This window comes from Cricetulus griseus, chromosome 6 (genome assembly GCF_003668045.3).
Source record: "Cricetulus griseus strain 17A/GY chromosome 6, alternate assembly CriGri-PICRH-1.0, whole genome shotgun sequence".
Classification (NCBI taxonomy): domain Eukaryota; kingdom Metazoa; phylum Chordata; class Mammalia; order Rodentia; family Cricetidae; genus Cricetulus; species Cricetulus griseus.
In genome coordinates, this window is record NC_048599.1 from 14763561 (window position 1) to 14781340 (window position 17780).

General features: G+C 43.3%; 3 protein-coding genes across 4 annotated transcripts in view; 1 reads left to right on the forward strand and 2 right to left on the reverse strand.

Moving 5' to 3' along the window:
* Window positions 1–1385: 1385 nt before the first annotated feature.
* Window positions 1386–3251, reverse strand: Spint4 (serine peptidase inhibitor, Kunitz type 4). The gene is made up of 2 exons (XM_027423241.2): window positions 3137–3251; window positions 1386–1570 (listed from the first exon to the last, which is right to left on the reverse strand). The coding sequence occupies exons 1-2, from the start codon at window positions 3249–3251 to the stop codon at window positions 1386–1388; spliced, it is 300 nt and encodes a 99-aa protein (XP_027279042.1).
* The window catches only part of LOC100767575 (protein WFDC11), a 33905-nt gene continuing 18648 nt past the window's right edge, over window positions 2524–17780 (forward strand). The window contains exons 1-3 of one of the 2 annotated variants that reach the window (XM_035447012.1): window positions 2524–2632; window positions 3154–3268; window positions 5901–6059. The gene's annotated coding sequence lies outside the window, so the exon portion shown is untranslated. The remainder of the gene's footprint in view (window positions 2633–3153; window positions 3269–5900; window positions 6060–17780) is intronic. The other variant, XM_035447013.1, reaches the window with a different exon arrangement.
* Window positions 15544–17124, reverse strand: Wfdc13 (WAP four-disulfide core domain 13). Its single transcript, XM_027423242.2, has 2 exons — window positions 17037–17124; window positions 15544–15698 (listed from the first exon to the last, which is right to left on the reverse strand). Exons 1-2 carry the CDS (start codon window positions 17122–17124, stop codon window positions 15544–15546), a joined length of 243 nt encoding a protein of 80 aa, XP_027279043.1.

Genomic DNA, 17780 nt, shown 5'->3' on the forward strand with positions numbered 1-17780 from the left:
GACTAGGATTTCTTATCTGCTAGCTCAGTCTTAATTTTCAACCATAACTATTAAACTATATCTATGCAGCTATTTTAATCTATTCTTATTTCTTCAAACCTTTCAGTAATTTGTTCTTTGACAATTTCATATATATGTATATATATATCTGATTATTTTCATTCTGCTTACTCCAATCTCCTTGCCACGGCCCCTGAAGGTCACTTTCTTGAATTCATGTCATTTTGTTTTGATTTTACTTGCGGCTATGCATGTGACCATGGGTGTGGAGCCTGATGTCACTAGTGGGGATACAACTGAAGACCATGTCTGTTCTTCACCAGTACCCATCAATAGTCAGTTGTTTTCGGGGAGAGGATCCCTGAACTCATCACTCATTCATGACAGACTGTTTGCAGCTTAGGTTTCTGAAGGTGCAGTGTATGCAGCTGCAGCTGCCTTGAGTCCGTGATTGCAGCGTCTGTGCCTGCCCAGAAGATAGTGTTCTGCAATTCTGCTCCTCATCATTTAGCCCTTACACCTCCTAGAGGGGACGGTATTAGTGCCCTAGGCCTGAGCAAGCACTCAGCTGTATCTTAATCTCTTAGCACCCTGAGCAGCCACATTCTTTTACTGCAGAGAGAAGCTTCTCTTGATCAAGGTTGAGAATAGTCATTGTCTTTGGGACTCAGGGAGGCAAAGCCCAGTTTCTCAGGGAGCTGCGAACCCATTGCAGCTGAAGCCTGTACTTTGCACTGACCTTTGCTGTGGCCAACATGTGCTGCCTGGCCTGGGGATGCCTTCTGGATCTCTGCTGCCTTGTGGATTCCTGGGGCTTTCTGGAACTTCTCTGTGCTTTCAGTGGGGAGTTTTCTCCTTTTTTCCCCTTCATTCTTCCAGATTGAAGACGGCCACTTTTTACAGTCGGAGGCTTAGTGAAGCTATTTTAACATAAATTTGTATATCATTATATGGCAATTGCTTAGGGATACCTGGCAGTGGAGCAAAAAATTGTTTAGTAGACAGCAGCTACAAATTTTCTCCCTGGACATTTGAATTTTCTAATTGCAGAGTCAACAATTTTTGTTGCTGCTTTATTTTTTGAGACAGGGTTTCTCTGTGGCTCTGGAGGCTGTCCTGGAACTAGCTCTTGTAGACCAGGCTGGCCTCGAACTCACAGAGATCTGCCTACCTTTGCCTCCCGAGTGTGGAGATTAAGGCATACGCCACCACTACCTGGCCAAAGCCAACAATTTACTCTGAGATCCAGCCTACCTGTTAGAACCTTTTATCAGAACCATCTTCCCTTTCTGCGTCCTAAAACCTGGTAAGCCCTCGACTAATTTTTTCTACCGTTGAATCTTTTCTTGCCATTCTCCTGAAAGATCAGAGATGAGATTGGTCCCTTACGGTACTGTCCGGTACTGTTGGTCACATTCGATTTCACATTCTATCTTAAGACCGAAGTTGTTAAGGTTGCCATTGCAGCCTGTGAAGATAAAGCTCTGGCACTGGCGGGAAGTTTTGTTGTAGAAGTATCTAAAATGTACTTCATAGCAGCTGCCAGGTTCCATGTCCATGTTACAAATGTCTGAAAGAGAAGTTTCCGCAGAATTAGAGAAAGATGTCTTTATTCAGAGGCCCTTAACAATTCCTGCTTGGGGTGGTGAGGTGGCTTAGGGGTGCTGACAACTGGAGATATCTCTCTGGAACCCACATGGTGGGAAGAGAGGACCAACTCCTTCCAGTTGTCCTCTGATGTCACATGCATGCTGTGGTTCATAAGTATGCATGCACAAATAATTGCATGCATGCAGGTATAGACACATGCATGCACTCACACACACGCTAAAAGAAAAATTCCTTCCTTTAGCTTGGAAACATTTTTGCTCAAGGACTCTGAGAGGTTTCTGCCTTTTCTGTTATAAGTAGAGTCACATGGCAAAGCCATCTTTGTCCAACAAAAACAGCTTACATCTCCAGGTTGTGGCCCTGGGTGGTGATTTGGGGGAAGGACTGGCTTGTGAATGGCTTAGCTTGGGTAAAGTGACAAGGTTCCTTACACTGCACACCTTGCAGGGTATCCCGGCATTCTGCTTCTCCATGCTCTCATTGCCTATCCTTTCAACTGCCCCCGGAAGACACAAAATTCAAAACACGCCCCCTCCCACTTTCGACATACTCTTTTTACAACCTACATTTCAAAATTTGGGTGATCCTGTCTTCTGTTGCTCTGAAAGCTGGATGCAGAACCAGGGGTGTGATAGTCTTTCACCCTCAAACCTTGCTGTTCTTCACTTCTTCTCTTGGTTTCCAGGAAGCAGCTGTCTCATTTCTTTTTTTATTGGCTAAGTGGTGGGTATGAGTGATTGAAATAGTCACACTGGTGGCCATACTGATAGCCCAGTGCTTACTACCCATCTTCCTTCCTCAAGCTGCCAGCCTGTCATCTATCCTCTGGCATCACTACTTATCTAGGGCTACTTACATGCCTGATTTTATTTCATAGCCACAAGTACTCTCTGATTTTCAAATTTTTTGTTTTACAGATGGGCAAAGTGGGGTGGCAGAGGAGATGATAATTGGCTCAGAGTCACGCCCAAAGGCACACATCTGCTTAATGACAGGACCAGAGTATGGAATCTGTACCAAGGTATAAACTGTTTCACTTAGACTTGGGGAGAAAGTCTCATTTATGGGTCCTAGCCACACTGTGAACTCTTCTGTATAGGTGCAGTGTGCTCAGGTGTTTTCTATATGCCCGGAGCCCAAATGCAAGATATGTCTCAGTTACATCACTCTCCAAATTTGTCTCTCTCATTCAATGCATGCTCTTGGAAGGTCTGAGCTCTTTGAAATATGTTAAAAACCCCATATCTCAGAATGTTTCCAGTCTTTGACCTCCTACAAAAGAATTCTCTGTCTGGAAAGGACTTAGTTGTACCCTTTTTGTTTTATATTGTTTTATTGTTTATCCTCACTGGACACCCTCAAGTCTCCCAAAGTAAATCATGCCCTGAGTTAAGGCAATGAAGGTTGGGGGGCATTGCCACAGTAGAGGATCCTTCTGGCCCACCCAGTGGAATTGTTTTCATTTCTTTCTCCCTCATTCATAATTGGCCTTGGAATTTACCTTCTGTTTTAACTTTATCCATACCTTTGTATCTGTTGCAGATCTTATTGGTAAGTCTGGTAACACCACTCAGCACTGGGGCCATGAGTGAGCAGAAGATGAAGAATCCTAGGAGAAACTCCAGCTTAGCAGGCTTCATGGTGGAGCAGGTAGCAGGTAGAAGCTGTTTACTGCTCTTATACTTCAGGTTTGGTTTGGTGGGAGGGCTGAGCCCACCTCCTCCAAGGGCCAGGATTGGGATTCACGATGTGTTGAGTTGAACGCTCAGTGCTTGAGTACCCAGCCATGAAGCTAAAGGTCCCAAGCTGATTAGACCCCTGATAGTGAGTTCCATATTCATGTAGAAAGAGTATGAGCTTAGGGGCCAGAGCATATGCATATGCTTAACTATGGAGGGCTGGATCATCAGAGCAAGGAATTTGAAAAGAATTGCTTCCTTCCCATGGTGTGGTTTTCTGAAGCAGAGAAGAACTGGCCTGGTGCATTAGAAGGAAGGAAGGGGGGGAGTAACAGTCTAGAAGTGATGGCTGAAGTGCTTCCTTCTTGCCATAGCCTACTTAAGTAATCCATATGGACTATGTCCTTCAAGTCTGACACAGAGTCCCGGAGGTAGGTGTGTTTGTCATCATCACTGACGGTTCACTGACACTGAACAGATAGAGAGGTTAAGTTACGTACTTGATCACTTACCTGTGGGCACCTCGTTTGAAGTTGGCATAATGTTTGGCAGTTTTGTTATTACTACTAACAGTTTTTGGAGACAAGATCTGGCTGTTTACCTTGATTTGTCCAGGAACTTGTTGTGTAGCCCATGCTGGCCTTGACCTTCTGATCTCCCCCTCTGAGACCCCTGAGTACTGGGATTACAGGCCCATGTTTTCATACTCAGCTAGGAGTTTGTTTGAAGCACAATGCTACAATACTCGATGAAGACACGACGTGTTTTCTAAGTTTGGAAAAAGTGACCCCCCTCTACAACCTGGAACCACTTGGCATTGGTTTCTTTTGGTGAACTATGAAATAATAATTTTCTAATGGTTTCAGACTTCTCTTTTATTCAGTCATTACATTCTATTCAGCTGCTGCCAACAGTTACAGTCATATAATTTTGTGATATATGTGAACTTGTGTGTTTTGTTACATTATATATTCCTGATTCAAAAGCCACACTTAATTTCTTTTTTGTTTTTTTGGTTTTTTGAGACAGGGTTTCTCTGTGTAGCATTGGAGTCTGTCCTGGAACTCGCTCTTGTAGACCAGGCTGGTCTCGAACTCACAGAGATCCACCTGCCTCCTGAGTGCTAGGATTAAAGATGTGCACTACCTCCGCCCGGCACCATACTTAATTTCTTGAACCTTATATTAGGCATTTTCATTTTCCACATAAAATTCAAAATTAGCTTGATGAATTTCTGAGAAATCTACCCTGGACATTGCTTTGAGTTTCATTGAATCTATAGACCAATTTTCTGTTTATTTTGGTATTTAATAATATTTTTTAAAGAAAGGTTTCTGGGGCTGGAGAGATGGCTCAGTGGTTAAGAGCACTTCAGTTCTCGGTTCCTATATGGGGTTTCTTACAACCCCCTATAACTCCAGCCTCATGGGGATCCTATGCTTTCTTATAGCCTATGAGTACACCTTTCCCCTCCCCCATACACACAAACAAAGACACACAACTGGGCACAGTGCAGAGAAGAAGAGATTGCAGAATACCCATTCTTAAATGAATATATACATCACACTCCTTCCTTCAAAGGCCCAGGGATTATTGTGGAAGATGGAGCAGAAAGAGTATAATGGCCAGAGGTGATGGGTAACCCCAAGGAACAGTGAGAGTCATTTGGATCCAGACAGGCAGCTGCACATATGAACTCACAATGATTCATGCACAGGACATGTATAAGCCTAAACCAGAACAAATTCCAACATAGACAGGGCAGCTGAACATGGAATTCCATTCCTTGCCCTGGAGATATTTGTAATGGTTAGTTCTGGAAGAAGAAGGGTCAGTTTTCTCTAACAGTGTAACTCCTTATAATTTGACCATGAGACAGTAGAAGGCCATACATCTGAGAATATTTAGGTAGCACAAATTGGCCTAGAAGGGAAAAATAATCCTATTTCCAAAGTTGCGTGGGAAGGGATCAGGCTTGGATCTGGGACAAATTGGCTAAAGGAGAGTGATTGTGATCAAACTATGCATGAAATTCCCAAGTAAATGATAAAATCAATAAACTATCCATAAAAACAATAAAAATCATGTAAGGAAGATGAAAGGTCTGGGACAGTTTTCTCATGCAGGCCTTATAACATCATATCTTGTTGTAATTATAAGTGGTATCTTCCTGGATTTTGACATAAAAATACTATTTATGTTGTATATTACTCTTATTTTTTTCCTTTTTTTGAGACAGGGTTTCTCTGTATAATAGTCCTGGCTGTCCTGGAACTCACTCTGTAGATCAGGCTGGTCTCAGAACTCACTAAGAACCTCCTGCCTCTGCCTCAAAAATGATGGGATTAAAGGCGTGTGCCACCACCACCTAGATTAGGACCTGTAATCTTTTTGTACAGTACTAAACTTTGTGCTAGTGTAACATGGAAGACTTGTGCGTGTTTTTGAGTTTGATCTGCTGGTGATTCTCTCACTGTCTTTATTGTATTTGAACATATAACATTCTATTATTGTATGTCTGCTGAATTGAGAAAGAGTCACCCCTATGTGGATGAACAGATTAAGGTACCTGGGACTAGGATAATATAGGTTGATTTTATTCGGGGACAGGTCACTTACATGAGAAACCGATAACCCCAAGTTCCAGCTCCGAGGATCAAGCTCAGCTGCTCTCTGTGACCCGACAGGAACCAAGAGCTCCTGTGCCCTCTCTCAGCCCTTTATCCCACACGCCTTCTACGTACCTGTGACCACACCCAACCTGTACAGGTATCGGGGTCTCTCCCTACAATTCCCCCTTTCTCTGGAACATTTCACATGAAGTTGAAATAGTTTGTTGTGGATTGGATTAGACATTTTTGCAAATCGTGTCTACTAATGTTTCTGTTTTGATAGATTTTCACTAACTTACTGTTTTGATTTTCAAATATTTTAAACTTTGGTTTACCTTCCAAAGTCCTCTTCTTTTTTTTACTTTATTGTGTGAAGAGTCCTTAGTGTCAGTTCAGTGCTTGGAATGGATACTATACAAGCATGAGAACTTGAGTTCTGCTACCCAGTGTCTATGTAAAGCTAAGCATCGCTGCCTGTGCCTGAAACTCCAGGTCCGGGGAAGAGACAGGCGGTTTGGGGGTTCACTGGCAGCCAGTTGGGCTGAAGTGATGAGTTCCAGCTTTAATGAGAGACCATGGCTCAAAAAATAAGGTAGGGTGGTTGAATAAGACACCTGATGTTGACCTCTGTCCTCCATGTACACATGTAGAATTTCTGTACGTGCTACACACACTGCACACACCTCTCTGTACATGCGCATGAGTTTTTGAGACCTATCTTATCTGCATATTTTAATGTGTGATACCCCATTGTTGACAATAGATATAATATTACATACCAGATTTAGATTTTCTTTATGTTGTTTGGCTGAAACTTGATGCATTTTATTTAAAAACTCCCATTTTCCCTTCACCAGACCCAATCAAACACCATTCCACTGTGAATTCAATGACTTTGATTATTTTGGATACCTCATATAAGCAGGAAATGTTTCTCTCCTATTGCTTTTCTCTTCACTCTGTTGATTCAATCGTTTGTGTGTTCACGTGTGTGTGTGTGTGTGTGTGTGTGTGTGTGTGTGTGTGTGTGTGTGTGTGTAGTTTAGAGGATAACCTGAGGTGTGTTCTTCAGGCACTGCACATCCCTTTTGTAAAGTTTTGAGATGAGTGTGTCGGGAGATCTCTCATTGGCTTGGAAGTTGTTAAGTCGGCTAGGCTAGCTGGCATCGATCTCTGCACCCCAGTTCAGGGAACACAGGCTATCACTACCACTTCTATTGCGGATTCTAGATCAAAGTGAAGTCCTTCCTCATGTGTGTAGTTCTGTATACTCAGTGATCTCCTCAGTCCCTCTGATTATTTTCTTGCCTGTGAAGAAGCTTTGTTGTCTGACATAATTCCATGTGTTCCTTTTAGCAGCGGCTCGTATTTTTGAACCTTTGCTCAAAATTTTGCTGCCCAGTCCAATATCATGAAACACTCATCTTTTGTTATCTTTCAGTATTTTCATTGTTTTGGGTTTTACATTTTTGGTTTATTTTTGCCCATGCTTCAGTTTTCTGTATGTGGATACACTTTCTTTGGCATGACATACTAAAATGATTGTCTGTTGGCCAGTGTGCATTCTTGATATCTTTGTCAAAAACACCAGTTGACTGGGGGTTGGTGAAATGGCTCAGTGGCCAAAGTGCTTGTTGTCAAGCCTGATGACTTGAGTTTGATTCCTGAGTCACATACAGTGGAAAGAGAGTTGACTCACAGACATTGTGTTCTGACCTTTGCACATGTATGTGTGTGTGTGCATGTTCACTCACACAACACGGTGAATGAATGAATGAATGAATGAATGAATGAAATCAGCTGACTATAAATGGATGGCTTTAAATCTGGGTTCTTTATTCTGTGTTTCTTAGTGTCCATTTATGCCAGTTTCCTGCTGCTTTGCTTGCTGCAGCTTTGTGGGATAGTTTACAGTCAGCTTCTGATTTTTTTTCCTCTCAAGATTGTCTTGGTTATTTGGGGGTCTTTTGTGCTGTTTTTCATTTTTGTAAGGGATGTCATTGGTATTTTGATAAGGGTTGCACTGAATCTGTGGATCATTTTGGAAGTAGGAAAATTTGAACAATGTTGGTTTGAGTTTGTGAACATGTAGTCATTTGTATCTTCTTCAGTTTATTTCATCTATTTATTCTAGTTTTCACTGTAGAGACCTTTCAGTTCTGGCTAAATTTATTCCCAGGTATTCCATTTTTTGTTGCTATTGTAAAAATGATAGCTTTTTATTTTTATCTGGCAGTTTATTACTGGAATTTTGCTGAGATTTTTTTCGTGTACCCAACTAGTATTGTGCAATTTGTTTGCTGAACTTGTTTATTAGATACAGTTTTATGGACTCTTTAGGTTATCTCTCTGTGTGTGATCATGCTATCTGCAAATAAGGCTAATTAGTCTTATTTTTCCAACGTGAATGCCCTTTATTTATTTCTTTTGCTTACTTGCCTTGGCCAAAACGTCTAGTGTTGCATTAAATAGAGGCAATGACAGTGGGACTCTCAAGGAGCTATGTAGATGGCTCAGTGGGCAAAATGCTTGCTGTGCACACATGAGGACTTGGATTCAGAACCCCAGCACCCAGGAAAAAGTCAGGCACAGCATGTCTGTAACCATAGTGTTGGGGGATAGAAGGGGAGAGGGACAGGTGGATTATGGGGACTTGCTGGCCATGTTTTCAGAGAGACCATGTTTTAAAAAGTAAGGTGAAAATAAAGGAAGAATCCCAGTGTAGACTTAGGGCCTCTGTATGGGTGAGCACACTTATACACACACATGTGCACACGCATACAATCTCCTGCTCAGCCCACAGATAGCCTTATTTTGTTCTGGATATTAGAGGAAACATTTTCTAAATTCAGCAAGCTACTAGTTGCCTGCTATCCATCTAGAGTCTTTGTCAGTTCTTTTATATCTCATCTGTTGAGCTCTCAGGCTTCACTTCTCAGTTCATTAGGCTGAATTGAAAGAAGTTGGGCATGGCTCTGAATAACTCTGGAGGTGCTACTTTGTGCTTACAGCATCAGATGCTGCCCCAAGTTCCCATAAAGAGGAGTCAAGGGTATAAGAGAGGCAGCATGGTGGCACCTGAGGGCATCTGCTCCGGATTGTCAAACCTTATAGTATGCTCAAGTCTAGAGGCTGAGAGGCACCCACGCTCCAGTTATAAGAGGTGTGGGTCAAGACGTTTGAAGATAAGAACCTGTTGGGATGGCCCAGGAAGGGGGACTTGATTTGACTTAGAAAAGAAATGTTTGCAGTGTTTCCCAAGAAACGTCATTAGACTTCTGAGTCTCTTGTTTTATCTTCCAGTTAGTCCTGCTTGAATGTTTTATTTTGTGTTGCTCACGTTATAGCTTTATGGATCCAAAGACACTTAACTTTGTCCCCGTCTTCTTACAATGATTTCTGAATCCATTTTCTAGGCTCCTGTGCCCACTGTACATGGTGATGGCTTGAACGGAGAGGGGAACATCAAGAATAACTCTCAGGACCTAGGGAAGTTCAGCACTTGGGAGCCAGAAAAACCTTTTGGGTGTGCCAAAAATAAATCTGTCCTTCGGGGAACATTCTTAGATGGTGTCCAGGGAGCATGATGCATTTAATTGCATCACTTATGTTGCATGTGTTCTGTGCATCTCTTCCTAAAAGGCCCTCTCACCTTCCACTATGCAGTATAAAGAGGCTGCCATGGTTGAGTCACTATATGCACAACACACAACGGAAGTTGGGAAATGACCTGTGTTGGTTAGGGCTCTCCACGGGAAAGAATCAGGTATATATCTAATGTGTGCATTCTTTACATATAAGGTTACTAATTTATTATAATGATTGACTCACACAATGATGGAGACTAAGTCCTGAATAGGACATGTGTAAATAAAAGATCCAGGAAAGCTGATGATGTGGTCTTACACACGTTCAGTAAGTCGCTTCATTTGGTTGAATTAATGTGGGAGGTTCATTATAGTAAAAACGGATTGGCCAAATACAGAGGGAATTAGTAAAAGTCCTCATTAGAAGAGTTCCAGACTCCTGTTATGATGGCTGTATTGTTTGTTTTTGTTGTTTTTTAACCACATGCACTGTTTTCCCATGGGCTCTATCTTTTAATCTCCGTTTTCCCCTCTACCACTGAGCCACTGCCAAACCCCTGCCTCCCACTTACTTTTGTGTATCAGTGTCCACCTAGCTCTCAGCAGAGAACACTCACTTAAACTCCCTTCTATATTGTTCAAAATTGTGTTATCCGAAGTGTAGCCTTCCTTATCTTCCTGCTCAGTCTCGACCTCTTTGGTCTTTGTTCATTGTTTCTAGTATAGTCATAAGAACTACCCATATATCAAGATTTTCTAAAATCAAAATCAAAAGGAAGCATTTTTCTGCTTGGAAATGCAGTTGGTAAACACTTTAGGCTAGAGCCAGATTGTATTAGCTGCTTCTGCTTTCTTGCTGACCTTTTTGTTGTTGTTGTTGTTGTTGTTTTTGTTTTGTTTTTTTGAGACAGGGTTTCTCTGTGTAGCTTTGGAGGCTGTCCTGGCACTCGCTCTGGAGACCAGGCTGGCCTCGAACTCACAGAGATCCACCTGCCTCTGCCTCCCAAGTGCTGGGATTAAAGGCGTGCGCCACCAACGCCCGGCCTCTTGCTGACCTTTAAGAAGCAAATAATTACTGTGTGCTACTCTGACTTTTGTTGTATAGAGATTTAAATACCCACACAACATATCCTAATCAGGACTGGGGGCTGTGTAGTTCAGTGGTAGAGCACTTGCCCAGCAATTGTGAGACCCTGGGTTAAGTCCAACTATTAGTTAAGTCCAACTACTTAAAAACAATCTATTTAAAGCATTATCTTAAAAAATCATCTATATGTACAACAATAAGAGACAAGAAAGAGTAGAATGAATGCTCTCACATACACGAGAGTGAATGACATTTCTAAATGTGTATGCCGCAATAAGGAGAATAGTATGGCCTCACCAGAAAGTTGTGGCAAGTGTTAAGGACTTCTAAGAAAATCAGGAATATTTCCTCTTTTTTTTTTTTTTAACCTGACAGAATATTCTAAATCTCTCATTTCCCAGGTATGTGAAATATGTGTTATTTCACTTGTGGTCTTGTATGGGTTGCTGTGGCACTGCAAAAGTCCCTCAAAAGTCCATTGTTCTAGATCTAATTCTTGTCTAAATACTTAACAACAGTCCCACGTCACCTTCACAATGATCGATCACCATGGTCCCTCCCCTTTCGTTATTCCTTTTATCTGTTGAAGTGAGTCATCTTAGTACAGAATCAAGGTACAGTTTTGTGATACTTGGGAAAGGCTCGACTCTGAATCTGGAGAAAAGGTTTGTGGTGAGGCAGAGGGGGCTGTGCCAGTGGCCATACCAGAGGAGCAGCAGATGGCAATTGACTTCAGGGGATGGGCCTACCAAGAAAAATTCTGGGGCTGAGGCTCTCAGGGCTTGCCTAGACATCAGGGTTTTGTTTCCTGGTGGGCTGATTCCTTGAAGTCAATCTTTGGAAGGAGATCTGATCTATTCTTCTTTAAGGCGTGTCCATATACCTATCCGTCTCCATCAGAGTGGACATTCCCCATCTGGGCTATAGAATTCCTGATACTATGAAGCACTCTACAGTTAATTCCATGTGTGACAGCTACTGGGCAAACACTTAAAGCATCCAGAGCAGGCAATGTTCTTGTTGAGATCTTGTCTTTTTTTCCTAACTCCCAAGAAGACTCATGCATCTGTATTTTCAAATTATGATTAAAATAAATAATAAAATAAGATGCATGCAAATAAAAAATGGATTCTACAGCTATAACACACCCATCTGTGTTACACTATGGGTCCTATATAAATTATTCAATTCCTCTCCTATTGTTTTGAATAGTAAAGCTATTTGAAATATTTCACATGTATAAGTGGCACTTAACATTTTTAGCCATATCATGGTTTAATCAGCACATGATTGTGTGCATGTGTGTATATATGTTGTGTGTAGTTTATGCACACGTGTAGGTGAACCAATTGCATACCCATGTGGAGCCCAGAAAAGACACTGGTGTCTTCCTCTATTCCTCTCCACCTTATTTTTGAGGCAGAATCTCTCACTGAATGTGAAGCTCATGTTTTTGGCTAGGCTGGCTGGCCCACGACCTCCCAGATCTATCTGTCTGACTTTGACTTCCAACACCAGGCTTCTAAATACACACGGCCGTGCTCAGTTTTCACATGGGTGTTGAGGACTCAAACTCAGATCTTCTTGCTTGCACAGCATGTTCCCTTACCCAGTGAGCCACCTCACCATCCCCTTACCAGTCTGTCTTTTTGTTTTGTTTTGTTTTGTTTTGTTTTGTTTTGTTTTCAAGACAGGGTTTCTCTGTGTAGCTTTGGAGCCTGTCCTGGCACTCGCTCTGTAGACCAGGCTGGCCTCGAACTCACAGAGATCCGCCTGCCTCTGCCTCCCGAGTGCTGGGATTAAAGGCCTATGCCACCAACGCCCGGCTACCAGTCTGTCTTTCCAGGTGTGATCTTTACTTATTTTGACGACCGTGGATCTTCAGTCTTCACACTCACCAAAAGGCAAACATGCATACAAATCCTTTCAAACTGATTAAGATAAAGTACTGAGATTTTATGTCTTGCACAGTTTAGAACTAAACACTAATATACTAAATGTAAAAAATTCTTCTATACTATCAGACCCTGTGAAAGTCCCTGTCATGATGATCTATAATTAACCATCGTTAAATAGATATCAAGGCTGGGCATAGTGGCAGATACCTCTAATCCCAGCACTCAGGAGGCAGAGGCAGGTGAATTTCCATGAGTTCAAGGCTAGCCTGGTCTACATAGTAAGTTCCAGGACAACCAGAGCTATGTAGTGAAACCCTGTCTCAAAAACAAACACAAACAAAACCCAAAATTAATCAACCAATAAATAATAATAACAAAAAAGAGACATCAGGCAGTGGTGGTGAAAGGGTCAAAGCAGTGTTCACACACCTGCTGTGCTGTGCCAGCCTCACCTGCTTTCCTATAGCACTGTCTCCATATGAGGTCAGTGAGAGCACCTGGAGTCAAGATAGCACTATTCTTATTTGAAAACTCTGGGGACATCAGACCATTAACAGAGCATAAACTCTCATATTTAAGTTTTTAAAATCCATTTTATTGTTTTATATATGTATATATGTGTGTGTTTGTGTGCTTATACACACATGTCATTCCAGGCACCCATGTGTGTGCAGGTGTCTGAAGAGAGCAGAAGAGGGTGTCGGATCCCTTAGAGCTGGAGTTAGAGACATTTGTGAGGTACTGGGATCCAAACCCTGGTTCTTATGACAGCCAGCAATCTTAACCACTGTGTCTTTTCCTCAGCACAGCTCCTACACTAAAGAGAGAGAGAGAGAGAGAGAGAGAGAGAGAGAGAGAGAGAGAGAGAGAGAGATCTGAACAAAAGCCACAAATGATAAATGTCATTTTTGTTTTGGTGGTGGAGTGACAGGGAACTCCATTTTATTTGCCACTTTCTGTAATCTCAGTGAAATTATAAAGGTGATCCCCTCCCCACCTTCTCAAAGAGCAAACACCTGCAGTCTGGAAAGAGCTCTTCTCTTCATGTGTGCTCTTCTCATCTGTGCAGGGTCTCCTCAGGGACTGTGTCCTTCCATACGCTCAACCTTGTGTTGTCCCCCAACATTCTAAGGCACAAATGGCCTTTTTCTCTTTCACTTCTCTTTCGCATGAGCAGGTTGTCTCAGAGAGGTACAGTGGTTAACCAGTGACTCACAGATCGTGAAGGGCGCAGTGTGCTTGCTCACTGAAGCTCACAGTGCTCACCCACTGAAGGCGGGAACAGCTTGTTCTTTGGCAAAGCCTCAGGTCTGAGTGTCTTACAGTCCCCCTAGGACATGACTCTGCTTCTTTATTTTGTAGACCATGCTCTGCCCCCAGGGAATGAGTTCAAAGACAGACCAGTGAAGTGAGGAATGGAGGACTAGGCAATCTGAACATCAAGAAAGCTGTTCTGGCCTTGTGAGAATGCTGGTGACTTGGGGGAAGGCTGGGAGAGGAAGAGGAGGTCTCACACAAAGAACCAGGAGAACCTTACCCTTTTGTAATGCACTGGGGAGCGTGCCTCAGATGTCAAGCCCAAGGAGTAGTCTTGAATCTCCTTTTTCTGCAGAAGAGAAATATTTTCAACTATATCAGAAGCAAATGGAAGCTATAATTCTGACTTTCTGTTAACCCCACTTGAAAGTAGAACATAGACCCGAGCTCTCCTGCAGCAAAGGAGGAGGAACTGAGTGATAACAGTGTCATCTATTTTGTGTTTTTGTATTCTAACACCAAACATCGAAAGATGCGGCATTTGCCAGGTGGTGGCGGTGCACGCCTTTAATCCCAGCACTCAGGAGGCAGAGGCAGACAGGTCTCTGTGAGTTTGAGGCCAGCTTGGTTTACAGAGCAAGTTCCAGGACAGGCTCCAAAGCTACAGAGAAACCCTGTCTTGAAAACAACAAAAACAAAAATAAAAAAGAAAGGAAAGGAGGGAGGGAGGGAGGGAGGGAGAGTGAGGGAGGGAGGGAGGGAGGGAAGATATGCATTTAATTGCATGGGCTAGTCTTTTCAGAGAGAATTGGCCGTGGGACCAGTAAAATGTATGGGATATTAATCATGAGGCAATTGACTGCTTCAAGCTCACTTGTGGTTTTTATTTTAGTGTCATTGTTATCATTCCTGTCTTAGTGATGAGAAAACTGATTCAGAGAGGGGGTAATTAATTTGAGATCACTGGGCTAAGAAATGGTAGAGTCAGGACTTGAGCCTAGGTGTTTGGCTCCAGATCTACACTATCACTCTGCACGTAGTATATGCAGCTGGGCATTTGCTCAGGTCAGGGAACATAGCAAAGAGCAAGGCACCTCAACCTTCCCTAAAGAAACTGAGGGGTCGAATCTCCGGCTTCGGGGCACTGAGACTTCATTTGGATCATGTGAGACATGAACAAGTAGAATTTTCATCTGTTCATGAGAAAAGGAAAGGAAAAATAAAAAGAGCGGCTCTCTTATTAAAGGCGGCAGACATGCTTGATGAGAGAAGCAGCGGTGTCTCATCAGCACTCCGGAGTCTTTCCTCCATTCCAGAACCCTTCCCTTTGGAAGACTCAGGGCTAAAGCTCCTGCCTAGTCAATCAGCCACAGCCCTCCTGGTGCTGCCCTCCTGAGCCTGGGAGCGTCAAGGAACAAAGGACAGTGTCTGCTGACAGGAGGACAAACAAAAGCAGAGCCCATTTGCTTTGGGGATTTGGTGGCACGCCTCTGCCCAGATAGACACATCATTCCAGGCAGCTGCTGGGATAAAGGGGGGGCCCAGAATAGAGGTAGAGGCAAAGGGTGTGTGTTCAGAGAGGCAGGGGCAGGGATTCACAGATCCGGTGGTGGAGGGAGAAGGTTGTGGAACTTGAGGATTCTGTTAATTAGAAGTTTGGCAAAGGCAGAGACAATATTGGGAATATGGCAATAACAACAGCAAGAAGATTAAAGGGAAGAGAAGGAAGAGACGTGATCACAGTCATGGACAAGAGGCTCTGCTGTTGGCCTCTGCCAGCAGCTCTGGCGCCAGGGCTGGGAAAGGAGACCCTTACGTGTTTTGAACTGGGTCTTTGTTTGCGGTACAGACTATCCCACAGTAGGCAGAACAGCACTGAAGTTTTCCTGGACATTCCTCCTGCTGCGTACAGAATGAGTTGCACTTTTCAGGTTCTGATCTGCAGGGTGGAGGTTCCAAGATATACTCTGCAATGGAGACTAGGTCAGAGTGGTCCAAAGAACAGGCAGCAGCAACCTCATCTACCTTGTGTGCTCTCTAGGGATGGAAGCAGGTTTTGCCTCTAGCTCCCGTCTTCCTCTGAGTTCAGTTCAGTGCACTAGGGATGGATATCTGACCCAAGAATATTTGGTGGAACCAGGAATTCATTGTACACTCATGATCCCTATAGATCAGATGCAGAGTCCCTGTAGACCCTGGTAGGGTCCATTTCAAGGATATGAATATGTATGTATGTGTAGTAAGCTAAAACAAAACAAAAGCACTATTGCACACCTAATCCATACAAACTTATTGTGTGATCTTGAGAAAGTCTTTCAACCTCTCCTTAATGATTTATCCTAGAGTCAACCAAACATAGGCTATTCATGTGGAGGAAGACTAGACAGAAGGTAAGTTTGGTATAACCGTGAACCCAACAAGTTGCAAGTGTTGGGTCAGAGAACTGGGATCCAACTCTCAGTTGAATTCTCAGAGTGGCTTTTCACATATATATATATTGTGGTGAGATGGGTGGGAATTTCAGAATGAGCTTCAGAATTTCAAGATTGGGTTCTCCTTTCACTCTCAGAAGCTCTGCAAACAGAACTGAGTCTCCCCAAAACATTTGCTATAAGTCATATCCCTTTACTGAGGCCCAAATATAGAAGAATGCACAGACGATAATAGCTCTCTTCCCACTGTGTATTGGCCTACAGTCATTACTGCCCTTGCCAGGTTAAGCTGGGCAGTAGTGGCCAATGAGACAGACTCTAGTCTCTACTCTTCCTTGGATGCTAGTCAGTGGTAATTGTGCAGTGCCTCTGGATTTTACAAAAGTAAAATAAAATGCAACGTTTCCCTTCCCTTCCTCCCTACACATCCTCCGAGGGCAACATTATGTAGATTGAACCTTGATTTCTACCTATTTCATTTTCCTGTCTGTCTTGATACTTGTAAAACATCCATGATGGAGCCAGGGACAGCAAAATTAATCAGGAGGATGAGGCTGACGACATTTATTGTAATTGACTAAATAGTGGGAAGTCTCTTGGACTAATAAGAGTGCCCCAGGCCTGAATGTCCCAATAGCATTATTTAAGGTTACATTTGAAAAGCCCATACCCATTGGTTTTGGAGGGTTTGGAGCCAGGCAATAAGCAAGCAGGACAGAGGTTCTAGCCTGGAGCTGTCTGACTATAAAGTGTGGATTCTTGAACGTGGCACTATTCTATCCATTGTGAATCTCTCTAGATGCCTCCCCGAGATATCTCTTCTCCACAGGAGCAAACCCCTTCCCTCCCCTGCAGCCCAAGCCCAGCACCTACTCAGAAAGTACTGCTTGGGACTTGCAGACACCAGCTGTGGTGCTAGGCTGAACACCAGCAGGAGCTGGAGAGGTGACACCGGTGTCATGGTGCTGCCAGGATGGGCGGTAAGTCCTGGTCGAGGACAGCTGGGCTTGCCCAGACTGCCGTGAGGAGAAGAGGGCAAGAGGCTCTGAGATGGCTGCTGGGACTGCAGTGCCTTTCCCTGCCTGTTACAGACAAGCAGAGCTGGCAGAAACCCAACCATCGCCTACACCTCCTAGCTCCGCCCCCTACAGGGGCAGGTCCTGTCCCTAGATTAACTATGTCTTCATCCTCTTCGTGTGGAAATTAAAAATCTCTCCCTCTCCCCCGGTCTTCTTCCTTCTCTCAGTGTGTGTGTGTGTGTGTGTGTGTGTGTGTGTGTGTGTGTGTGTGTGTGTGGCGGGGGGGGGGGGGTCAGTCTGTGTGTATGTGTGGCTAAAAATGGAACCAGGGCATAGTCTTAATTACAAGTTTTTTTGTTGTTTGTTTTTGGAAATTTTTCCCTATAGAGGTCTGTATGTGCTTGTTATATTTATCCCCTGAGGCTTGAGTTCTTAAAGTGTCTCTCTGTTTAGTACTGGGATGACTTAGCCATCTCCTTTTGTTTGTTGTTTATGGGGAAGAAACGTCTTTTATGCTTTTATCTGTAACTAATTAGCATACCACATTCTTTCTCCCATTGCCTACAATGTTTCTAGTAGGTCTCACTTTGTATCCTAG